Source organism: Diaporthe batatas (genome assembly GCF_019321695.1).
Source record: "Diaporthe batatas strain CRI 302-4 chromosome Unknown Contig00007, whole genome shotgun sequence".
NCBI lineage: Eukaryota > Fungi > Ascomycota > Sordariomycetes > Diaporthales > Diaporthaceae > Diaporthe > Diaporthe batatas.
The window spans coordinates 1,748,136-1,766,811 of NW_025408554.1; the positions used below are offsets into that span (position 1 = coordinate 1,748,136).

The 18,676-nt window shown below is 57.0% G+C and overlaps 6 protein-coding genes across 6 annotated transcripts; 3 read left to right on the plus strand and 3 right to left on the minus strand.

Annotated features, from left to right (window-relative positions):
* Positions 1-2,497: 2,497 nt before the first annotated feature.
* On the plus strand, positions 2,498-8,693 carry KVR01_006692 (phosphatidate phosphatase PAH1). Its single transcript, XM_044793801.1, has 2 exons — positions 2,498-4,040; positions 4,106-8,693. Exons 1-2 carry the CDS (start codon positions 3,518-3,520, stop codon positions 6,034-6,036), a joined length of 2,454 nt encoding a protein of 817 aa, XP_044644123.1. The 5' UTR covers positions 2,498-3,517; the 3' UTR covers positions 6,037-8,693.
* KVR01_006903 (uncharacterized protein) lies at positions 6,880-7,266 on the minus strand (the record flags this gene model as incomplete). Its single annotated transcript, XM_044781256.1, has 1 exon — positions 6,880-7,266. One exon carries the CDS (start codon positions 7,264-7,266, stop codon positions 6,880-6,882), a length of 387 nt encoding a protein of 128 aa, XP_044644334.1.
* On the minus strand, positions 7,468-8,397 carry KVR01_006763 (chromatin modification protein; the record flags this gene model as incomplete). Its single annotated transcript, XM_044782425.1, has 1 exon — positions 7,468-8,397. One exon carries the CDS (start codon positions 8,395-8,397, stop codon positions 7,468-7,470), a length of 930 nt encoding a protein of 309 aa, XP_044644194.1.
* Positions 8,694-9,208: 515 nt separating the features above from the next.
* On the plus strand, positions 9,209-12,213 carry KVR01_007073 (trifunctional histidinol dehydrogenase/phosphoribosyl-AMP cyclohydrolase/phosphoribosyl-ATP diphosphatase). Its single transcript, XM_044791476.1, has 2 exons — positions 9,209-11,801; positions 11,874-12,213. The coding sequence occupies exons 1-2, from the start codon at positions 9,398-9,400 to the stop codon at positions 12,062-12,064; spliced, it is 2,595 nt and encodes an 864-aa protein (XP_044644504.1). The 5' UTR covers positions 9,209-9,397; the 3' UTR covers positions 12,065-12,213.
* On the minus strand, positions 12,193-16,588 carry KVR01_006656 (uncharacterized protein). Its single transcript, XM_044788186.1, has 3 exons — positions 14,702-16,588; positions 12,707-14,644; positions 12,193-12,579 (listed from the first exon to the last, which is right to left on the minus strand). Exons 1-3 carry the CDS (start codon positions 15,600-15,602, stop codon positions 12,374-12,376), a joined length of 3,045 nt encoding a protein of 1,014 aa, XP_044644087.1. The 5' UTR covers positions 15,603-16,588; the 3' UTR covers positions 12,193-12,373.
* Positions 16,589-16,664: 76 nt separating this feature from the next.
* Positions 16,665-18,672, plus strand: KVR01_006871 (uncharacterized protein). The gene is made up of 3 exons (XM_044792325.1): positions 16,665-17,469; positions 17,536-17,607; positions 17,682-18,672. The coding sequence occupies exons 1-3, from the start codon at positions 17,278-17,280 to the stop codon at positions 18,168-18,170; spliced, it is 753 nt and encodes a 250-aa protein (XP_044644302.1). The 5' UTR covers positions 16,665-17,277; the 3' UTR covers positions 18,171-18,672.
* Positions 18,673-18,676: the final 4 nt, after the last annotated feature.

An 18,676-nucleotide genomic window follows, 5' to 3' on the forward strand; every position in this document is an offset into this window, starting at 1 on the left:
TCAAGCAGCCAAGCTCGTCTCCACGATCTGAGGGCTCAGGGGTTCCTCATTCGCCGGCCCCCGGGTACCTAGGTACATCCGCAGCAAGCAGCAGCAGCCCTGACAGCCCTGACCAGCGTTTTCCCGCCCTGGGGCCCAAGACCTACCTAGGCAGGCTAGATGTTGACGCTAAGCCCTGAGCGAATCTTCCAACCGCCAAATTGCAGCGGGTTCAATATAACCTTGAACAAAGCGAGAGCCTCACCTCGGCACTTGGGCCCGGAGGCAGCACCAGGTACGCCCACCTCTGCACCCGAGTGCTAGTCAAGCTAGTGTAGTAGCCCTGTGTTCCTGGCACATTACCTACACGTGTAGTTCCCTGCCTACCCACTACCTACAGGTCCCCAGGTGGGCAGTGGGTGGGTAGCAGACCTGCAGGATGCTAACCTACCTAGGTGCACATACATATGTCCAGTGCTTGCATTTCCGCCCTGCGATTACTCTCACAAAACCGATCGACACTGCAAACGGGAGACTGGGCCCCAATCATGCCCTGCGCAGCGGCACAATGCGATGACAGTTGCAGTAGTGCGCTTGAGCTGGCAGGCTGGCAGACTGCCGCATTATGCCTGATATGCATGATATGCCAACGTGCAGTTGCACAAGAAAGCGTAGTCCGGCCCCCCGGAGGTCCCCTCGGTGGCAACCGGCGCGTCGCGACGAGAGTACAACCAAGAACACGGGCGGACAGGCGGACAGGCGGACAGGCGGACCAAGAGGAAGCTTATCTTGCACGCGTGCTAGTGCGGTCCTAGTCGCAACGGTGGTTCGCACACCAGGTCCGCAGGTTCCATCGTCTCACTTTGGAGTTCATCAGGTGCGAGTGGTCGAGCCCCAATGCCGCTCTTCGTCCGTGGTCCTGCGGGGTTGTCGACCACATGCGCATGCGTACAGCGATCTTCTCGGCCATTGACTCTGGGATTCTCCAGGTTTCCGGTTGAGAGGCACAGTCCAGCCCTCACAGATGTGCGACTTGACAACAGCAGACCAGGGCTTGCTCGCTGGGGATACGACTGGATTCAACTATGTTTCCTTTAGGGACCAAGGGCGCCTGGGCGCGGCCGCCTTGAGAACATCACGGGGTCTGGGCCTCAGCCTCGTCCACCAATCCTTCGGCCTGACGCCTCAGCAGTAGGTCTGTTGGGGGCATTTCGGCGCACCGTACCCTATAGCTGGCATAGGGAAGGCTGTTTCAGGGACGACTCTGTTGTCCAGGGTGGGCGAGGGTATATATCGGATGAACGTCTGAGTGTCGACGCGGCCTCTGCAACAATATGGGCAGCGCGAGGCCTTGTCACGCATGGACGAGACGAGACCTTGGTTTCTCAGCCTAGACCAACAGGCACGTACAGATGTTCGCGTATGGCTCCATGAACATTTACCCTGGCAGGGGAAACATGAGAGCACAAGCTGTTGTCTGACTCGCGGGAATCGAGGCATGGCACTCCAAACATGAGAGAACATCATCGCTGGTACATATACAGTCATGATGCCCAGAGGGCACTGACAGGGCAACATGTCTTTGGACCATCGCACGCCCATGTCTAGTGGTTGTCGGCAGTGAACCGCGGCGGGGACCACATCAGCAGATCAAAGAACGCGTGGGCAGTTAATAGCAGTTAATGGCAGGTTACCGGTTGAACTTGGAAGAATGTTGGGACGTGTTTCGTCCTCACCGTCAGCTTCTGGGATGGAGGGCCTGCCCAACAAGGCCGAGTGGGAGGGAAATGGGCAGCGGGGCTGGGCCGGATTCGCCCTCGCCGCGAAAGGCCAAAAGGCCTGGGTCCCCACCCTACAATGACCATTTCCCCACAGTAAGGACTTGTACAGAACATTTTGCTTTAGGATAATAACCCAAGGAGGCTTTCCCATAGGAGGCTTTTCTCCTTTTAAGAGGCTACCCCATAAGAGGCTGTCCCGTGCCCAAAGCTGTGAGTGGGCCATATGGTGTACCACTGCAGATTGTGGAAGATCGTCGAGATGCCGCCATGGGTGTTGCTGCTGTTCTCTCGAGTGAACGAGTGACATGCAAAGCAAGCACCGAGATGGGTACTCCACGATAAAGACATCAATCAGTCCATTGCATGATGTCATTGACCGCTCGCAACAGGACCGCGTTCGGCTCCGTTTCCGGCCGTCTCATCCGGACGGTCACCCCCTCGGCCTCTCTCATGGGGAGACCTGGGGGTGGGGGAGCAAGGCGAGGGCCGACCTGACCAGACGATACTTACTTAAGTAGCTACCTAGGTACTTAGGTAGGAACTTACCTAGGTAAGGTAGGCAAATCCCCAACGGCCCTGGCCTGCCTGCCCAGGTGTCAGCGCGGTCAGCCTGTCAGCCAGGCCCAAGGACAAAACGAGTGCGAATCAGGGGCAAAGTCAGGTGGTCTTTTGGTGGGCATCCATTACCTAGTGTAGCTAAGGTGGTGAGACGTAGGGACGCCTGGGACGCCGCCTGGGCAGACAGACGGCCAGCGGACGGGGCATCTCACCTCGGCTACTTGGCCTGCCTGGGCCCTGGGCACACTAGGTACCCCGTACTGTGGTAAGTACTCAGGCAGGTCACGTAACGGCAACCTCCTTGTTCGTCCCTGGGGCTGGGGCATGGTCGACTATTTGTTGGGCGCTGGACGGCTTTATTATCCCCGGCCCCATGCGAAGAGGTTTGAAGCCTCGTGACACAACAATGACTTGACCATTTTCTTGTGTCTCTCAGTCCCGCAGCTAGCCTTGCTTCCCATCGTTGATCGCACCCTTTCGAGCCTGGCCTCTCCCCTCGTTGTTTGTGTCATGTCAGACAGCCAGCAATAAGAAGAAGAAGACCTCCTCTACGCACCGCGCAGCTCGAACACCCAGATGTTCTCTCCTCTTCCCTCTTCTCCCCTTCCTCCTCTTCCGCTGTTTTTCTCGGCAGCACTGAGCAATTAGTTCCCGTTCCTGAGCCTCGCCTGTCCTGGTTTTGTCGGTAACTCGGCACTGCACGCTACTCTGTCGCCTTCTCCCTGCCTCGGACTGCAACTCCATCGCACATAGACAGGCCCTCAGCCCCGGTTTTTTGGCCAGAGCAAATTCGCACCCGTTGATTCGTCCGCCGCCACTTTCACAAGCTTGCCAGAATCACCAGCAGACATTCCAGGGCCCGTAGCAACTCCCAAAGCAGCCTTGTCCCATCGCTAGACTCCTATACGTTCCCACTCGCCTCGACGCCTTCCGAGGCTCACCGCGCCCGAACGACCCGTATCTACCCCCCCGACGCTCGAGCAGGCCACCTGGAAAAGAGTTGAACAAACGCCGTCCAGCTCAGGGTCACCCCCTTTTTCTACACACGCCCCCCTCACCCATCGACTTTCCACGCCGCCTGTCAGGACCAAAAGTTGCATGTGACGATTCCCACGCTGCACCACCAGTGGGACACCCACGACGACATCCCTTAGCCTCCACAACAACGCCTCCCCATCCTCACATCGACTCACAAAGCCATGCAGTACGTGCGCAACCTGTCAGACTCTGTCTCGACAGCATGGAACTCCATAAACCCAGCCACCCTCAGCGGTGCCATCGATGTCATAGTGGTGGAGCAGGAAGACGGCACTCTGTCCTGTTCGCCTTTTCACGTCCGCTTCGGCAAGTTCTCGCTCTTGCGTCCGTATGAGAAGAAGGTCGAGTTCAGGGTCAATGGAAAGAAGCAGGACCACGCCATGAAGCTGGGCGAGGGCGGCGAGGCCTTCTTCGTGTTCGAGACCAGCGACACCATCCCCCAGAGCCTGCAGACGTCGCCACTGGTATCCCCTGCGTCGAGCCCGCCGCTGCAGCCTTCTACGCCTGGGAGGGCCGCCACCATGCCACCTGCCTTGCAAGAGCCGCCACTGTTGGACTTGGATTTGGATGCGCAGAGGGATGCGGAAAGGGACGCCGACGGGGACCTTGACAAGCTCGCACCCCAGAGCTTCACGAGACCACCTCCCGGGCCCATCTACTCGAGCTCAGTGCCACGGGAAAAGGGTTCGTCGCCGCTTCTCTGTCGCGCTCAGAGAGTCCGCAGGCTCACAAGGCTAACGTTTTTACAGGAATACTTTCACCAATGCTGGCATCGTCCGAACTGGGGGGTGTTAGGCCCGCCTCAGGAGACTGGTCTTCACTTCGACCACATAGCGATGACATCCTGCGCGAGTCTGCGCGCCACAAGCGCAAGGGGTCGACCCTGAACGACACAGCCGACCTCGCGGACTTCTCTGATAGATCTCACAGCCCCCCACCGTTGGCGCCCAGCGAGGCTCTCGAGCGCGCAATCAATCTGTCCAGGGAGCTGCAGGCTGTGAATCTCCCCACCCATGTCACGGAGACGGGCGATCTTATGTTGGATATGACTGGCTTCAAGAACAATGAGGAGGATGCCATACACGCTGAGATCCTTGCGAGGAAAGTACTATCTCAAGAACTCGAGGGAAACTACGACATTGGGGCCCTCTTCGGGATTGATGAGCACGGCAATCTCTGGATTTACAGCAGTGAGGAGGCCAAGGACGCAGCTATGCGCAAGACAATGGAGTCTGCTTCGGGTCTTCGGTCGCAGACCTTTGATGCCGACGCCGTATCTGACCCGGGCTACCATAGTGATGACAGCAGCCGTGATTCGGCGACGGCAGCGTTCCCCGGCCACCGCCGTACCGAGTCGGACGTGGGCCACGGGATGGACTTGCAGACCCCACCTTCATCACCCGGATCAAGCAAGGCCGGCCGTGTTGGTGGGATGGGCGATCCCAACATCAATTACGCCAAGACCCTGCGCCTGACTAGCGATCAGTTGCATGCCTTGAACCTGAAGCCTGGCGAGAACTCTATGAGCTTCACTGTCAACCGCGCGACCTGCACGGCAGCTCTTTACTTGTGGAAACATGACACTCCGGTGGTGATTTCAGACATTGACGGAACCATCACGAAATCCGACGCCTTGGGCCACGTGCTGAACATGATAGGGCGTGACTGGACACACGCCGGCGTTGCGAAGCTGTATTCGGACATTGAAGCGAACGGGTATAACATCATGTACCTCACATCACGCTCAGTTGGACAAGCGGATACCACCCGCGCCTACTTGGGCGGCATTGTGCAGGATGGATACAGACTGCCCCGAGGCCCGACGATATTGTCTCCGGACAGGACGATGGCGGCCTTAAGGAGGGAGATTTACCTGCGGAAACCGCACGTGTTTAAGATGGCCACACTCCGCGATATCAAGAACCTGTACGGCTCGGATTACCACCCGTTCTATGCCGGCTTCGGCAACCGTCTCACCGATCAGATCTCGTACCGCACGGTAGACGTCCCGAGGACGAGGATCTTTACGATCAACTCCAACGCCGAGGTATCCCTCGACCTCCTATCTCTCAACAAGCTCAAGCTGTCCTACGTGTCCATGACAGACGTGGTGGACCACTACTTCCCACCTGTGTCCACCATCGTCAAGGGCGGCGGGGAAGAGTACACCGACTTCGCCTACTGGCGAGACAAGCCGCTCGACGTGGATGAGTTCTCGGCTTCCGAGTCCGATTCGGATAACGACGACGCCGCACGTAGGAGGCCAGGCGACCTCGAGAGCCAGTACGCGGAGGACGATGACGAAGACGACGACGAAGTCGAGGGTGACGGCCTGGCGGACTCGTACATCTCGCGAGGCTCCTTCGACGATGGGTATGGCTACGCCGAGGGCGAGGGTGACGCCGAGGGCAGCGTGTTCAGCGGCGATTACGATGACGAGCAGTTTGACGGCGGCGTGATGGGGAGCCTTGTGCTCGAGGAGGACGAAGCTGACGATGAGGATGACGAGGGCGATGTCGGTGAGCCGCAGCAAGGGGAGAAGCAGCAGCAAACGCTCGCGCTGCCCAAGGCGGCGGCGCCGCCCAGGGCCCCTTCGCCCAAGGTCGCGGTCGAGGATCTCAGCGCGGAGATGATCACGGGCATGATGAACCTTTCTGTGGAAAAGGAGCTCGAGCAGTGAGTGTAGTGACGTGGCGCGGTGCCCAGGTTGGGAGTATTTGTATAATTTGAAGGGGACGGGTAAGATTTGGTTGCATACCTAATTCGGTGGGCTTCTCCGGGGGATCGGGTCATCGCAACAGCGCTACAGTTGGTGTTGGCTGCAACCCGGGTTCAGGAGATTGGTTTGTAAGGGGCTATGCACAGTTCCGAAGTGCCGTTCACCACTATTGCACAGCAAGGCGTCTTGGCTTGAATTCATGGGGGATAAATAGGAGCATTAGAAATACGCATTAGAAGCGTGGAATTATCATTTATGGATCTTTGGTCCGTATGAAAGATCGGCGTGGCTGGCTTGAACTCTTCCGCGGTGCTGCATGATTATCATGCGAACCGCCTATGACGATGTTGCATGGCCCTTTCCCGTCCTGCTTTGAGGCGAGTAAAATCGGCCGTTGGTCCTCGCGCAAAGTGCTGTCAGTGACGATGCTAAGCGATCAACACACGTCTAGTAGCAAAAACCCAGTGTCCCCACCATCACTCAGCATTGGCGACCTGGCCTCGATTCTTGACGACGATCTTATGACCTCTTGGGGCCCATCCTCCCCCACTTACTGCTCAATGCCGTCAAGAATAGACTGAATGCCCAGTCTGGCTGGACTACTCGCTGTCTACCTGCGGTTATGTCGTGTGTGCTGCCCGCAATGCCGCGAGCTCTCTGGAACCTGTGCGTCAGACTCATAGATGCTGAGCTGGCCAGACATTGACCTCACCGCCTCCCTTAGACTGTTCGAGACGACTCAGCATCAGGCTTTTGGAACTGAGCTACACATGAGACCCAAGATCTGCTTTTGTTCATCGCATCCTATCTTAATCGAAGAGGATCATATGGTGGCTCAGGTACCCCAACTCGCGCGTTGTGCGCCTCTACTGCTGGCTGTTGTGCTGGGCCCTGCGCCCGCGCTGGGTCTGCTGTGGCTCGCGTCGACTGGCCCGGTGTCCATGACGGTCGCCCAGAGACCGGCGTTGTGAAAGCTGATCGCGGGATGCCCAGGATGTCCCATGGGTGTTGCTGCAATGACCACTGGTTAGCTCCGGCGCCGGCTTGTCCGGGAGCCCAGGATCTGGGTGAGACATGTTGGCCGGCGTTGCCATCGCTGCCTTCGGAAGTGTGACTGAAGCTCCCTGCACTGCCACCGCGGAGGTACGTTTCCCCCTCGCCCGACGACTTCGGGAGAGCACCATTAGCCATCATTTGATGGCCGTGGAATGTCATTATGTCGCCTGGGGACACACGATTGTATGCATTTGGCGTTGCAGGTTGAGAAACTGACGCAGGATTGCGGGCGCCTCCCGATTGCGAGGCATTGTTAGACGCGCCGTCGAAGCCGTAACGGAATTTTGCAGATGGGTTCCAGAAAGAGCCAGGTGCGAGGTTGTCTTGTGCAGAGCCCTACTCCGCCATATCAACATCCTCTTCCCCGACTTGCTCGCCAACCTGTGCGCCTTGGCCTGCACCAAAAATGTCTTCCATAGTGCCGCCCTCGACCCCATCACCGCCGACGTCCTCGTCATTCGGCTGATGTTCCATCGCATCGACCATCTCCTCGTCATCGTCGTCGTCCTCGCTGTCATCTTCGGCGCTCCGCGCGAGAACATCTCGCAGCCCCCAGCCTACGCCGCTGAGCACGAACTTCTCGCTTGGTAGTCGCACGCCCCACTCTCCGGGTGGCACACGTGGCAGCGCGACCTTATTCCTCTCTGCGGCTATGCTTGCAAGAGCATCCTTGCTGATCGCTCCGCCGCCGGTCGCGCCGCCGCCGCCGCGGAACTGGTAAGCCAGCCGGGCACCGATGGCCAGTTTTACAGCGTTGGCGGTGACCATTGCATCCCCGCCACTGCCTGGGACTGTAGCTGTGCCACCGGCCGTAGCAGATGGCTTCGATCCGGCGTGGGTGGTATAGGGATCGGCAGCCAGGTAGATCGAGTCACTAAGGACAGAGGCCGTGTGTCGGTATGCAAAGTCGAGCAGGAGAAGTGGTATTCGAGACTCGAAGGCTGTAACACCTTGGGCGTTGAGGAGCAGCTCGATTGTGCGTTGGTCGCGCGGTCGTGGGGCGGAGGCAGTGGGCGATGTCGGTGGCGCAGGTTGGGAGGCTGCAGCCGCTGCTACTGCTGGGGAGCCTTGTGCTGCTGCTGAGGCCTGAGGCTGTGATTGCGACTGCGATGGTTGCGAGTTGGAGGTCACACCATTAGTCGCTGGCTGTGTCTGGGAGGCGGACGGTTGTGATTGCGACTGGGTGTTGTTAACATTCTGAGAGGCGGAGCCGCCAGGTGAGGAGGAGGGCACGCCGTTTGTCTGGGGCGCCGTGGCGGAAGACATCGTGGAGGATGTTGGGTGTGATGGCAACCTGATGGCAAGTGGTTTCTGGGACAAGTGAGGTTTGCGACGGTACAGTACACCAGCGCCGAGCCGAGGCGGAAAGTGGAGGATTGGTGCTGGCCTGACCACTGTCAACTGTCACCCACAGAGCGTGGGGTCTGATGACTAAGTGTTCCGCGGTATGATTGGCGGGGCTGTGTGTGTAGAGGTATCAATCAACAATAAATTAACAGCATCAATAAAGCTGTCACAGGGAGAGGAGGTCAGATGGAGATGGAATAATAGGTCTTGCCCAAGAGCAGCTCGCATGGGGAAGAGACTGGCCAGAGCTCTGGACCGCGTCTCCCTGGCTCTGGGATTGGAGCCCGCGGCTGGCAAAACAATTGGCCGCTGCTGGCTGCTGCTAGCGCAGAAGCAGCAAGGGTGTGAACCTTGTGTCTAAAGAGGCTGACGGGAGGCAACAAGCGGCAGGTAGTCTACATGCACTTACTGCCTAGGTACCTAGGTACTTGTTCACCTGCAGGTCTCGAGTGATACTTCTGGCCCACTCATGCTATTCCAGCAGGAGTGCTGGAGTTCACAATGGGGTCCTTGATGCTACCTAGGTACCTAGGTACTTGGGTATCTACTTAGGCAGGCAACCAGGTAGCCCGATGTGTGGGCATGGCCGTGCCGAGCAAGATGTTCCCGCGACGGGGCCCTGCCAAGTACATGAACCCTGCCGTGGTCTGCCGATGCAGGAGCTCCAGTCGTTACGTAGTACGTGATACTAGCGAATTGAACTTTTCCAATTAGATGACTCTACCTTCGACTCATATCAAAGATAGTGGTGTGACTTGTAAGAGAGAAAACAGTTAATAGTTTGACTTGGATTGGTCTTTGTGATCTTTCAAGTTCATCTCCAAGTCAGCTTAGCCCGTCTGTCTCTCTCTTGCTCCCCACCCCTCTCTCTCCCAGTCGCATACCCCGTCATCGCCGTTTCGGCATCCGCACAAACGTTATGGAGACGACTTTGCCCCTCCCCTTCCTGGTCTGCCTTGCTGCACTCCCCGGCCTGGCAGGGCCGGAGGGTCTGAGTCGGGAGGAAATCAGCTGCCTTGGTTTGGTTTTTGCTGAAGTTACTCCGGAGACCGTGGATGAGACCCTCACCTTCCTCAGCCAGCACAATGTCGATTTCCTGCCGTTTCTGGACTTGACTCGCCTCGAGTCCAAGGACGACGTCCTGTCCCTGCTCGACGCCGGCGCACGGAAGGTATTCGTGAAGCCTGAGAACCTGTCAGAGTATACCCAGTACGGCTCTCGAGTGGCCCCTGCCGTCAAGAGTCTCGATGCTCTCGAGTCGGCCACGGAGCATGGGCTCCTCCTTTCAGACTTTGATCACTCCAAATGTGAGATTGGCCCGTTCCTGGAGAAGGCAAAGTCGACAAAGATCAAGAACCTCTTTATCAAGCCTGTTGAGGGCGCCATCCTTGAGCACTTCATCGATGTCGCTGCCCAGCTGGGGGCCACTCCTATTCTTCCCTCCTCCGGCATGACCACCGCCAAGGACACCAGCAGCAAATTGTCAGTCTCAAAAGTGCTGTGTTCCACCTGGAGCTCGGACCGTCCAGACAACCTCATCCCCACCGTTGTTACGGATGAGAACGGCATCGCTCTTGGTCTGGTCTACAGCAGCGAAGAAAGCGTCGGGGAGGCTTTACGAACCCAGACTGGCGTCTACCAAAGTAGGAAGCGTGGCCTTTGGTACAAGGGAGCGAGCTCAGGAGACACGCAGGAGCTCGTCAGGATCTCTCTGGACTGCGACAGTGACGCATTGAAGTTTGTCGTTCGGCAAAAGGGCCGCTTCTGCCACCTTGAGCAGTTTGGCTGTTTTGGGGAGCTCAAGGGCATACCCCGGCTGGAGCAGACGCTGAAGTCTAGGAAGCAATCCGCACCGGAGGGGTCATATACGGCGCGTCTTTTCAACGACGAGAAACTCCTGCGGGCCAAGATCATGGAAGAGGCCGAGGAACTGTGCGACGCCAAGTCCCAGCAAGACGTGGCCTTTGAGGCCGCTGATCTCATCTACTTTGCCCTGACGAGGGCTGTCTCGGCCGGTGTGAGCCTGTCAGATATTGAGAAGAGCCTTGACGCCAAGAGCTGGAAGGTGAAGAGGCGGACGGGTGACGCCAAGGGCAAGTGGGCTGAGAAGGAGGGCATCAAGCCTGTCGACGGGACCACCACGGCAGCAGTCACCGCGCCAGCCACATCGAGTCCTGTCTCATCCTCGGACAGGATCACTATGCAGCGTCACGACCTGTCCGCGCTTGCACCTGGTCAGCTGCAGCAAGTGCTGAACAGACCATCACAGAAGTCTGCCGATTCAATTATGAAGATCGTCGTGCCTATCATCGACGATGTCAAGAAGAATGGTGACAAGGCTCTCCTGTCTTATACTCAAAGGTTCGAGAAAGCCAGCTCCCTGACTACCACAGTCATCAAGGCTCCTTTCCCCGAATCCCTCATGCAGCTTCCCGCCGAGACCATCAAGGCTATCGACACATCTTTCGACAACATCAAGAAGTTCCACGCTGCGCAACAAGAAGAAAAGCCTCTCCGCGTCGAGACCATGCCCGGGGTGGTCTGCAGCCGATTCTCCCGGCCGATTGAGCGCGTTGGTCTCTACGTTCCTGGTGGCACGGCTGTTCTACCTTCTACGGCCCTCATGCTTGGCGTTCCTGCCATGGTCGCCGGCTGTAAGAAGATTGTCCTCGCCTCGCCACCACGGTCCGACGGCAGCGTAACCCCTGAGATTGTATATGCTGCACACAAGGTCGGTGCCGAAAGCATTGTGCTCGCTGGTGGCGCCCAGGCCGTTGCAGCGATGGCATATGGCACCGAGAGCGTGAGCAAGGTGGACAAGATCCTCGGCCCGGGCAATCAATTTGTGACTGCCGCCAAGATGTACGTCAGCAATGACACCAACGCCGGCGTGAGCATCGACATGCCAGCGGGCCCTTCGGAGGTTCTCGTCATCGCCGACAAGGATGCCAACCCCGCTTTCGTGGCAAGCGACCTGCTCAGCCAGGCCGAGCACGGCGTGGACAGTCAGGTCATCCTCATCGCCGTGGATCTTTCCCACGAGGGGCTGCAGGCTATCGAGGACGAGCTACACAAGCAGGCCATGGCCCTGCCGCGGGTTGAGATTGTGCGCGGGGCCATTGCCCACTCTGTCACCATCCAGGTCAAGACGGTCGAACAGGCGATGGAGGTCAGCAACGAGTACGCACCAGAACACTTGATCCTACAGCTCAAAGACGCCGAGAAGGTCTGCGAGCTGGTCATGAATGCGGGCAGTGTGTTCATCGGCCAGTGGACGCCCGAGAGTGTCGGTGATTACTCCGCTGGAGTGAACCACTCACTACGTAAGTATACAATGCCCCCCCACCAAAAAAAAAGGCTTTCATAGCATACGAGCTGACTGTTCTGTGATGCAGCAACCTACGGATATGCCAAGCAGTACTCGGGTGTCAATCTTGGGTCATTTATCAAGCATATCACCAGCGCCAACCTCACAGCTGAAGGACTGCGAAACGTTGGCGGGGCTGTGATGCAGCTGGCTAAGGTGGAGGAACTCGAGGCTCACAGAAGGGCCGTTGGCATTCGCATTGAGCACATGGACAAGTAGATGCATTGTTGCCCATCCATCAAAGACAGTGACGAGACGCAGATAGCTTGACAGCCATGTATAGAACTGCCAGGATGTGAATAGGAATGAGATCGTGTAGATACTTGAAGTAACGCTAAACCGTTAAAGCATGGCTGACCTGCCCATACAAATCCATCGGTCCCGAATATCCACTGCTCACTGCCACCGTTGAGTATGATGTCTTGCCAGGTCACACCAATCATCAGATACGCAGGCGCGGACACCTTTTGACTTTATCAGAAGGGCGAAGTCGAGAGGAGTGGCGGTTGCTACGATGTTTCATTGCAATTACCTAGTGAAGTGGGTCGCTTTGTCGATGTGCAACACTCCCATCGCAAAGCCAATAACCAGGAGCGCTGATCCTATGGTCGCGTATGGGTATCTTCGAACATGGTGTCGAAGCCAATATCCTAAGGGAACGAGGACTATCCAGATAGATAACCATGTTCGGAAGCCCGCCAGAAGGAAACGCAATAAATCGCCGGCAAGCTCCACTAGACGAATGATGTTAGCATGGGGTTCTCTGACAGCAGTGTGGCGGGGATCTCAATAATAGAACCATAGTGGCCCTCATGGGATCGCGATCTTCCCCTCAGGATCACAAACTCAGAGTTCTCGTACCTGTCTGATAGATCCTTGTAAATGAACCCAAGGTCGAGGATGCCGGCCCACGAACGACCTCGATGACATAATCCGAGGGTATCGTCACAGTGGTCGTATGCATCTTCTTCTTCTCCGACGGTGTTGCGACTCTTTGAGTCGTGACGCCCCGAGAGGTGATTGTTCCATCTTCGTTTTTGGAAACAGTGGCCGTCTCGGCTTTTATTTCTTCAGAAACAATCCTGCTGTCAACTGATGTCGCATCACTTTTTTCGTAGGTGGAGCGACCCTCACTGCCCTCACTGGCCTTCTTGCTCGCCTTGCTCTCACCGGAAGTGCTAGTCTCGACGGATGTCGCAGCTTGTTCCTCGGCGGGAAATTCTAGTCTGGTCGACTTCTTCTTGGTTTTTTTACTGTCTCTCTCGGGCGAAGGCTTGTGATTATTTGCGTCCATGAAAGAGACCCACGAATCGTGCATCGCCTTCCTGCGCGCATCAACCTCTTCATCGCCACCACCAGTATCATGATGACCGCCCATTTTAGACGCGATAGTCTCCGAAGCTCGATCAGCTCCTGACGTGAAGCTCTCGGCAACCTTCTCTTTTACGGACTCAATGCTTGAGCCAGCCTTGTCCGCTGCAGACATGATACTTGTAGCGGCCTTATCCTTCGCGGAAGCTATGCTTGCGCCCGCGCCCTCCGCCCCAGACGCGACATTATGCGCTACGGATGCAGCATTGTCGGCGACCCTTTCTACTCTGGACGAGATGCTTGCGGCGATACCGTCCCCTGTAGCTGTGGAGCTGTCATCTTCGTTGGTGCTACTGCTTTCGCTGTAGCTGCTGCTCTCGCTGACGTAGTCCTTTTGGCCGTCATCAGCGCCACGGGAAGCCTCGCCTTGCCCTCTGCCTAGCATTCTAGAAATTGTCTCTATGAGTGTCTCTGTTTTCCTGGTAACAGACGGGGCCTTGGATCTCTGCCCAGACTCATAATTCCCGTCCTCATCATCGATCTCTACCACAACAGTTTCCGTGGTAGACATAGTCCTCACTGTCGCGGCCCCGACAGTAGTGGTCTTGCTCCGTTGCAACTTTTGGTCGGGCGGAGATGCGATGGGGTCGCCAATGGGCCCTGGATCTTGTGAAAATGGCAGTGGCCTCAAAAGGAGGAACAATACGACGAAGACCAAGACGAAGAAAAGGATTGCCCTGGTCGTAAACAACTTAATCCAGCGACCGCTCTTGACATGATCGCTCAGTGTCACACGCTCTTTTAGGTCAACGGCATCTGAGTCGTCGCCGTAGTAATAGACGGTCTGTGCTTTGATGATCTGCGTGATGGCTTCGCCCGAGTTGTAAGCACCATCGCCCGCGTCCCTCTCGCGCATGGGAGTGTAGCGTTTGACGAAGGGCCACATGGCGATTTGGACCTTGGCAGCGCGGCGAACAAAGGGGCGAGGATTCCGTGTCTCATATTCTGTCAGGTGTTCCTGTGTTATAGGCTGGCCTGGGTATTGCTCAGCGAGTTCCGCGTCCCTCGTTGTCTCCCACTTCACTGATTCGGCGTTATCGTACTCGAGAGCCTTTCTCTTGGACCGCTTCCAGATGTCGTCAATAGCATGCTCATGTGAAATGTCATTCATCTCGCCTGGCAGGGGGAATTGGATCCAAAAGACCGATCTGGAAGCCCGCGTGCCGTTGGTAAAATAGGCGGCCTCCGCGACGATATCGTGGAGCCGCTGGTGGACTTGTCTCAACGGCGGCCAAGGGGAGTCTGGCATGTCACGGCCAAGAAGGTTTATCAGGGGAAGCAGGATATCTAGGATTCCCATCGTGATACCTTCAACCTCGTTCCAGAAGTAGTCGGTGAAGAGATCCGTAAGGCCTATGCCCAGAGGTGCCCGATTCGATTGAATGTAGTTCCTCACAGTCTCCGCGCGAGTCCGGTTCCTCTGGTATGCTTCAACCCGGAGTGTTAGTCAACAACAGGCAGCAGTCACGAGGTGAGGTCACGTACAGTTGTCCAGAAAGGCTCTTGCTTTATCATCCGCATCCAGGGCAGCCTTCTGTGCTTCGGTGGCTCCGACCAGAAGAGAGTTGAACACATTGTTTTCAAGCAGCTTGGCGATCACGCCGACCACGAGCTTGACCCGAGACATCTTGTCCAGAAACATGAACTCCCAGTTGTTCGGGTCTTCCGGCTTAGGGTCCTTCACAATTGTCATGTCGCCTCTTGCGACCTGTGATGCAAGGACTATAAACTCGCGAGGTAACTTGTCTAACCAATCGGCTGTCCAGTCTCGTGAGTTCAATTTCCTGATGAGGTCATCCTCTTCGATATTGTCCGCGCCGAAGGTTTCGGAACAAAAATCCCACACGCGCGCAAATAGGTCCTGCGACATTCTTTCAAACCATAGGGAAGGAATCCTGTCCCCATCCTCACCACTATCGAGACGCTGCCGGGGGGAAAGTCTGGAGTTTTGGCGGTCGGCCTCGTCGTAAAATTGAGTCAAAGGGGCAAACCCCAGTTGTGTCGGCTGGTATTTGTCGTTCCCAGAACCCTTCAACTCGTCTATGGAACGCTCCGTAAATCTAGGCGGGGCAGGGTTCTGGCGGGCAGCGTCTCTAATCTGCGCCGTAAGCCTGCCATGCAGGTGCCTGCTTACGTCCGGGAAAGACCTTGGGAATTTGTCTTGAATGTCGGGCCGCTGTTTGTACAGTCGCCATCTGGCCCATTGTGCACTGGGGACGGCTTCAGCAGTCGTTGGAGGGGCATTGGGTCTGTTGGTGTAGTCCACTGGGTCCTCGGGGTCCGGGTTGGCGGGCACAGGGGGAGCACCGTTGGGAACACCACCAGGTGCTGGTGCGCCTGGAGCGGCGTTCACACGAGTGCGTGTGATGACCTGAGTGCCGGACATGATGTCTTGTTCTTGAGAGCCGGCGACGTTTCTTGTCGCGTCTCCCGTTCTGTGCCCTATCTACTCAGCTTCCAGGTTGGCGGCAGTGGGTGTGTCAACGTGAGGGAGTGCCGAGTGTCGTTAGGCTACGACATGTCCCGTCCTCAGAGGGCGGCAAGCAAAGCTGTCGGATGCCTTTTATGATGGTGGATCGACGGTTTGGTGGGCACCTCCTTGGCTTTGTCCCCTTGAAGCTTGAAACCTGTGGGAGGATGTGGCCCGCCCGGTGGCCGGTTTCGCACAGAACAAAGGAACAGGACACGACAATTCCGGTGGGGGGCTGAAAGTATTCAGGAGAGCCATCTGAGCTTCCTGGGGCGACGAAGGTGTGCTTGGGGAGGGGGCACTTGGGGACAATGGGAAGCCTGGCTCAGGAAACAGAGAACCTGAATGCGGAAAATAAAGGTACCACCACACAGTTGGCGGGGTCTCCACTAGTGAAAGAACAGAAGTCGCGATTTCTGCTGCCCAGGCAAAATTGTGTCCAAGACATGGTTGTAACGAGTGAAGAAGGAAAAGGCAAGCAAGTAGTCCATGATGACCTGGTGATGATGCACTCCACTTGGAGTTTTTGGGCCTTGCGGATGGCACAAACACAAACAAGTGGCCCGTGATGGTATGGCCCCAGAGCGAACCTGGTGAGCTTATCCGTGGGAGCCCAACCTGGCCGTCTTCCGAGTCAAATATCACAGCACCGCCCCTGCAACATCTTCAACGATGGCAGAGGGTGGCCTGATACAAGATGCTCCGTTGACTTAGTCAGGCACAAAGTTGAGACACGACAGCACCTGTGAAGGGCAGCTCGGTGGCGGTGTGAGCTGGGCAGGATAGACAGACCCGTCTACCTACTTAGGCATGCTGGGCCGGTTTGCATATCGTCGAGGGTGGTTTGCTGTAGTCTTGAAGTCTTGACTGCTTGCCGTGGTACGACGGCACCTAGAAGTTGTGCCTAATTACATAAGGGGCTGGGTGCGGCTGGACCACCCCGTCTGCCCGTCTGCTGCCTCAAAACAGCGTTTTTGGCTTGGGTGGAAACTCCGAAAATCCGTTTGGTGAGACAAGCGGGACCAGCGAGACGGGACGAGACGGGACGAGAGCACTCTGCCTGGCCCAAGTACCTTGCTCAGTAGGCCAGTTTCTTGAGTGCGGTCCCGTGGGAACTCCCCGGGGCTCAAGTGGCGGACAAGAGGCGCACCTCTACCCAGGCAGGCAGGTACTTGGTAGCTTGGAACCTGGCAAGCTTGTTGGGCAAAATCGGTAGTCCCTTAACTGGACCAAACCTTGGGGTACTCACGAACTTTTTGCAGCCCACCTGCTTCAGCACCCTACCCACCCACCACCGACAACATAAACCACCGCACCACCAACGCCCCTGCCATTATTGCCGACGACAGGTCAGGCGCACCCAACCTCAATCCGTCCGCGCAACCATCGTGCCTTCCCTCGACGGGACCCTCCGATCTGCTGCCACTCCTCCTCGCGACCCCCAGACCCCCAGACGCAAAAGCCGGAAACTCTCCCGCACCCCACCCTAACCAACTCGCACTCCCGCGCATCAACTTCTTTGCGCCAGCCCTCCACCCCCGATCACCCTCCCACATCCCTCGCGACAATCGTCCTGGACCATCCGCCCAAGATGGCTGAGCAAGTCGATCTGTCCACCATCCCTGTCTCGCCCGAGGGCGGCAACAACGCCTCCGCCTCCACCGATGCCGCTGCCTCCTCCAGCAAGCCCGTTACCGTCTTCGATGACAAGGATAACTTCAACGTCAAGCACCCGCTGGCACATGACTGGACCCTCTGGTTCACCAAGCCCCCTTCTGGCAAGGCAAGTCCAAACCCCTGGCCCGCCATCCTGGTTGCCATCTCCGCTAACATCCTGCATCAACAATAGGGCGACAACTGGAATGACCTTCTGAAGCAGGTCATCACCTTCAATTCAGTCGAGGAGTTCTGGGGAATCTATGTAAGCGCCTCTCCCGACCAGGCATCTTCCTAGTCCTAGCCACGCAAAAAGCCAGAGCTGACCCTGTTGCACAGAACAACATCGCACCGGTCTCTGACCTTGCCCTCAAGTCCGACTATCACCTCTTCCAGGCCGGCGTTCGGCCAGAGTGGGAAGACCCCCAGAACAAGCACGGCGGCAAGTGGTCCTACCAGTTCAAGGAGAAGCGCAGCGTCAACATCGACGAGCTGTGGCTGCATGTCATGCTGGCCGCCATTGGCAACACGCTGGAGGACGAGGAGGATGGCGAGGTCATGGGCGTTGTTGTCAACGTCCGCAAGGCCTTCTACCGTATCGGCGTCTGGACCCGTACCGTCGGCAAGAGCATACCCAACCGTGGCGACGGTGATGTGGCCGGCGGCAAGGGCCGGACCCCCGAGAAGGGCAAGGAGGTCCTCATGACCATTGGCCGCCGCGTCAAGGAGGTCCTGAAGCTGCCTCCCAGCGAGATGCTCGAGTTCTCGAGCCACACCGAGGCTGCACACGCTGGCAGCACGCGGGCCAAGGCTAAGATCACGGTCTAATTCTCCCCGTTGTGCTCGGGAAACAAACCGCCAAGGATTTGCTACGGCATCCGTACTTGACCACGAGCCATTGGCGGGTGCAGCTGTTGGGGCTCTGCCTGCCTACGCAGGATAGCGCCTCGGTGAAGGCGGAGATGCTTCAATGAGGCAAAGTGGCATTTCCACGAGAATACCCTGCATGGATTTTCTTTTTTTGGTAGGCCAAAGTCAGGCTGAGAGAAAAAAAGCATTGCATTTTAGGAGAATACCGGACGAGTTATGGGTCCATATCGCCCATCACGAAATGAGGCGTTGATTATTTTGGTAGCTTTAGAGAGCCCAAACGGAAACAGATTTGCGAAATGATTCCCCGAGATGACGTCTTCAATATCGGCTCATGGTGTGTTCTAATGCCTACCTACTTAAGTAGGTAGTCTTGGCGTTCAGAGGGCCAACCGTACTCAGTACTGTGCTCCTATCAAGGGTTGTTTGTCTTACAGGAAACGTGCTCAGCCGATGCGCCGGCG

Excerpts from the sequence above, each read along its gene's own strand:
- KVR01_006692 (XM_044793801.1), top strand. The coding sequence starts at position 3,518 with ATGCAGTACGTGCGCAACCTGTCAGACTCTGTCTCGACAGCATGGAAC. Across the intron at positions 4,041-4,105 it reads CTCAGTGCCACGGGAAAAGG|GAATACTTTCACCAATGCTG; the intron begins GTTCGTCGCCGC and ends ACGTTTTTACAG.
- KVR01_007073 (XM_044791476.1), top strand. The coding sequence starts at position 9,398 with ATGGAGACGACTTTGCCCCTCCCCTTCCTGGTCTGCCTTGCTGCACTC. Across the intron at positions 11,802-11,873 it reads TGGAGTGAACCACTCACTAC|CAACCTACGGATATGCCAAG; the intron begins GTAAGTATACAA and ends TCTGTGATGCAG.
- KVR01_006656 (XM_044788186.1), bottom strand. The coding sequence starts at position 15,602 with ATGTCCGGCACTCAGGTCATCACACGCACTCGTGTGAACGCCGCTCCA. Across the intron at positions 14,645-14,701 it reads AAGAGCCTTTCTGGACAACT|CATACCAGAGGAACCGGACT; the intron begins GTACGTGACCTC and ends TCCGGGTTGAAG. Across the intron at positions 12,580-12,706 it reads TACAAGGATCTATCAGACAG|TGGAGCTTGCCGGCGATTTA; the intron begins GTACGAGAACTC and ends TCATTCGTCTAG.
- KVR01_006871 (XM_044792325.1), top strand. The coding sequence starts at position 17,278 with ATGGCTGAGCAAGTCGATCTGTCCACCATCCCTGTCTCGCCCGAGGGC. Across the intron at positions 17,470-17,535 it reads CCAAGCCCCCTTCTGGCAAG|GGCGACAACTGGAATGACCT; the intron begins GCAAGTCCAAAC and ends CATCAACAATAG. Across the intron at positions 17,608-17,681 it reads AGGAGTTCTGGGGAATCTAT|AACAACATCGCACCGGTCTC; the intron begins GTAAGCGCCTCT and ends CCTGTTGCACAG.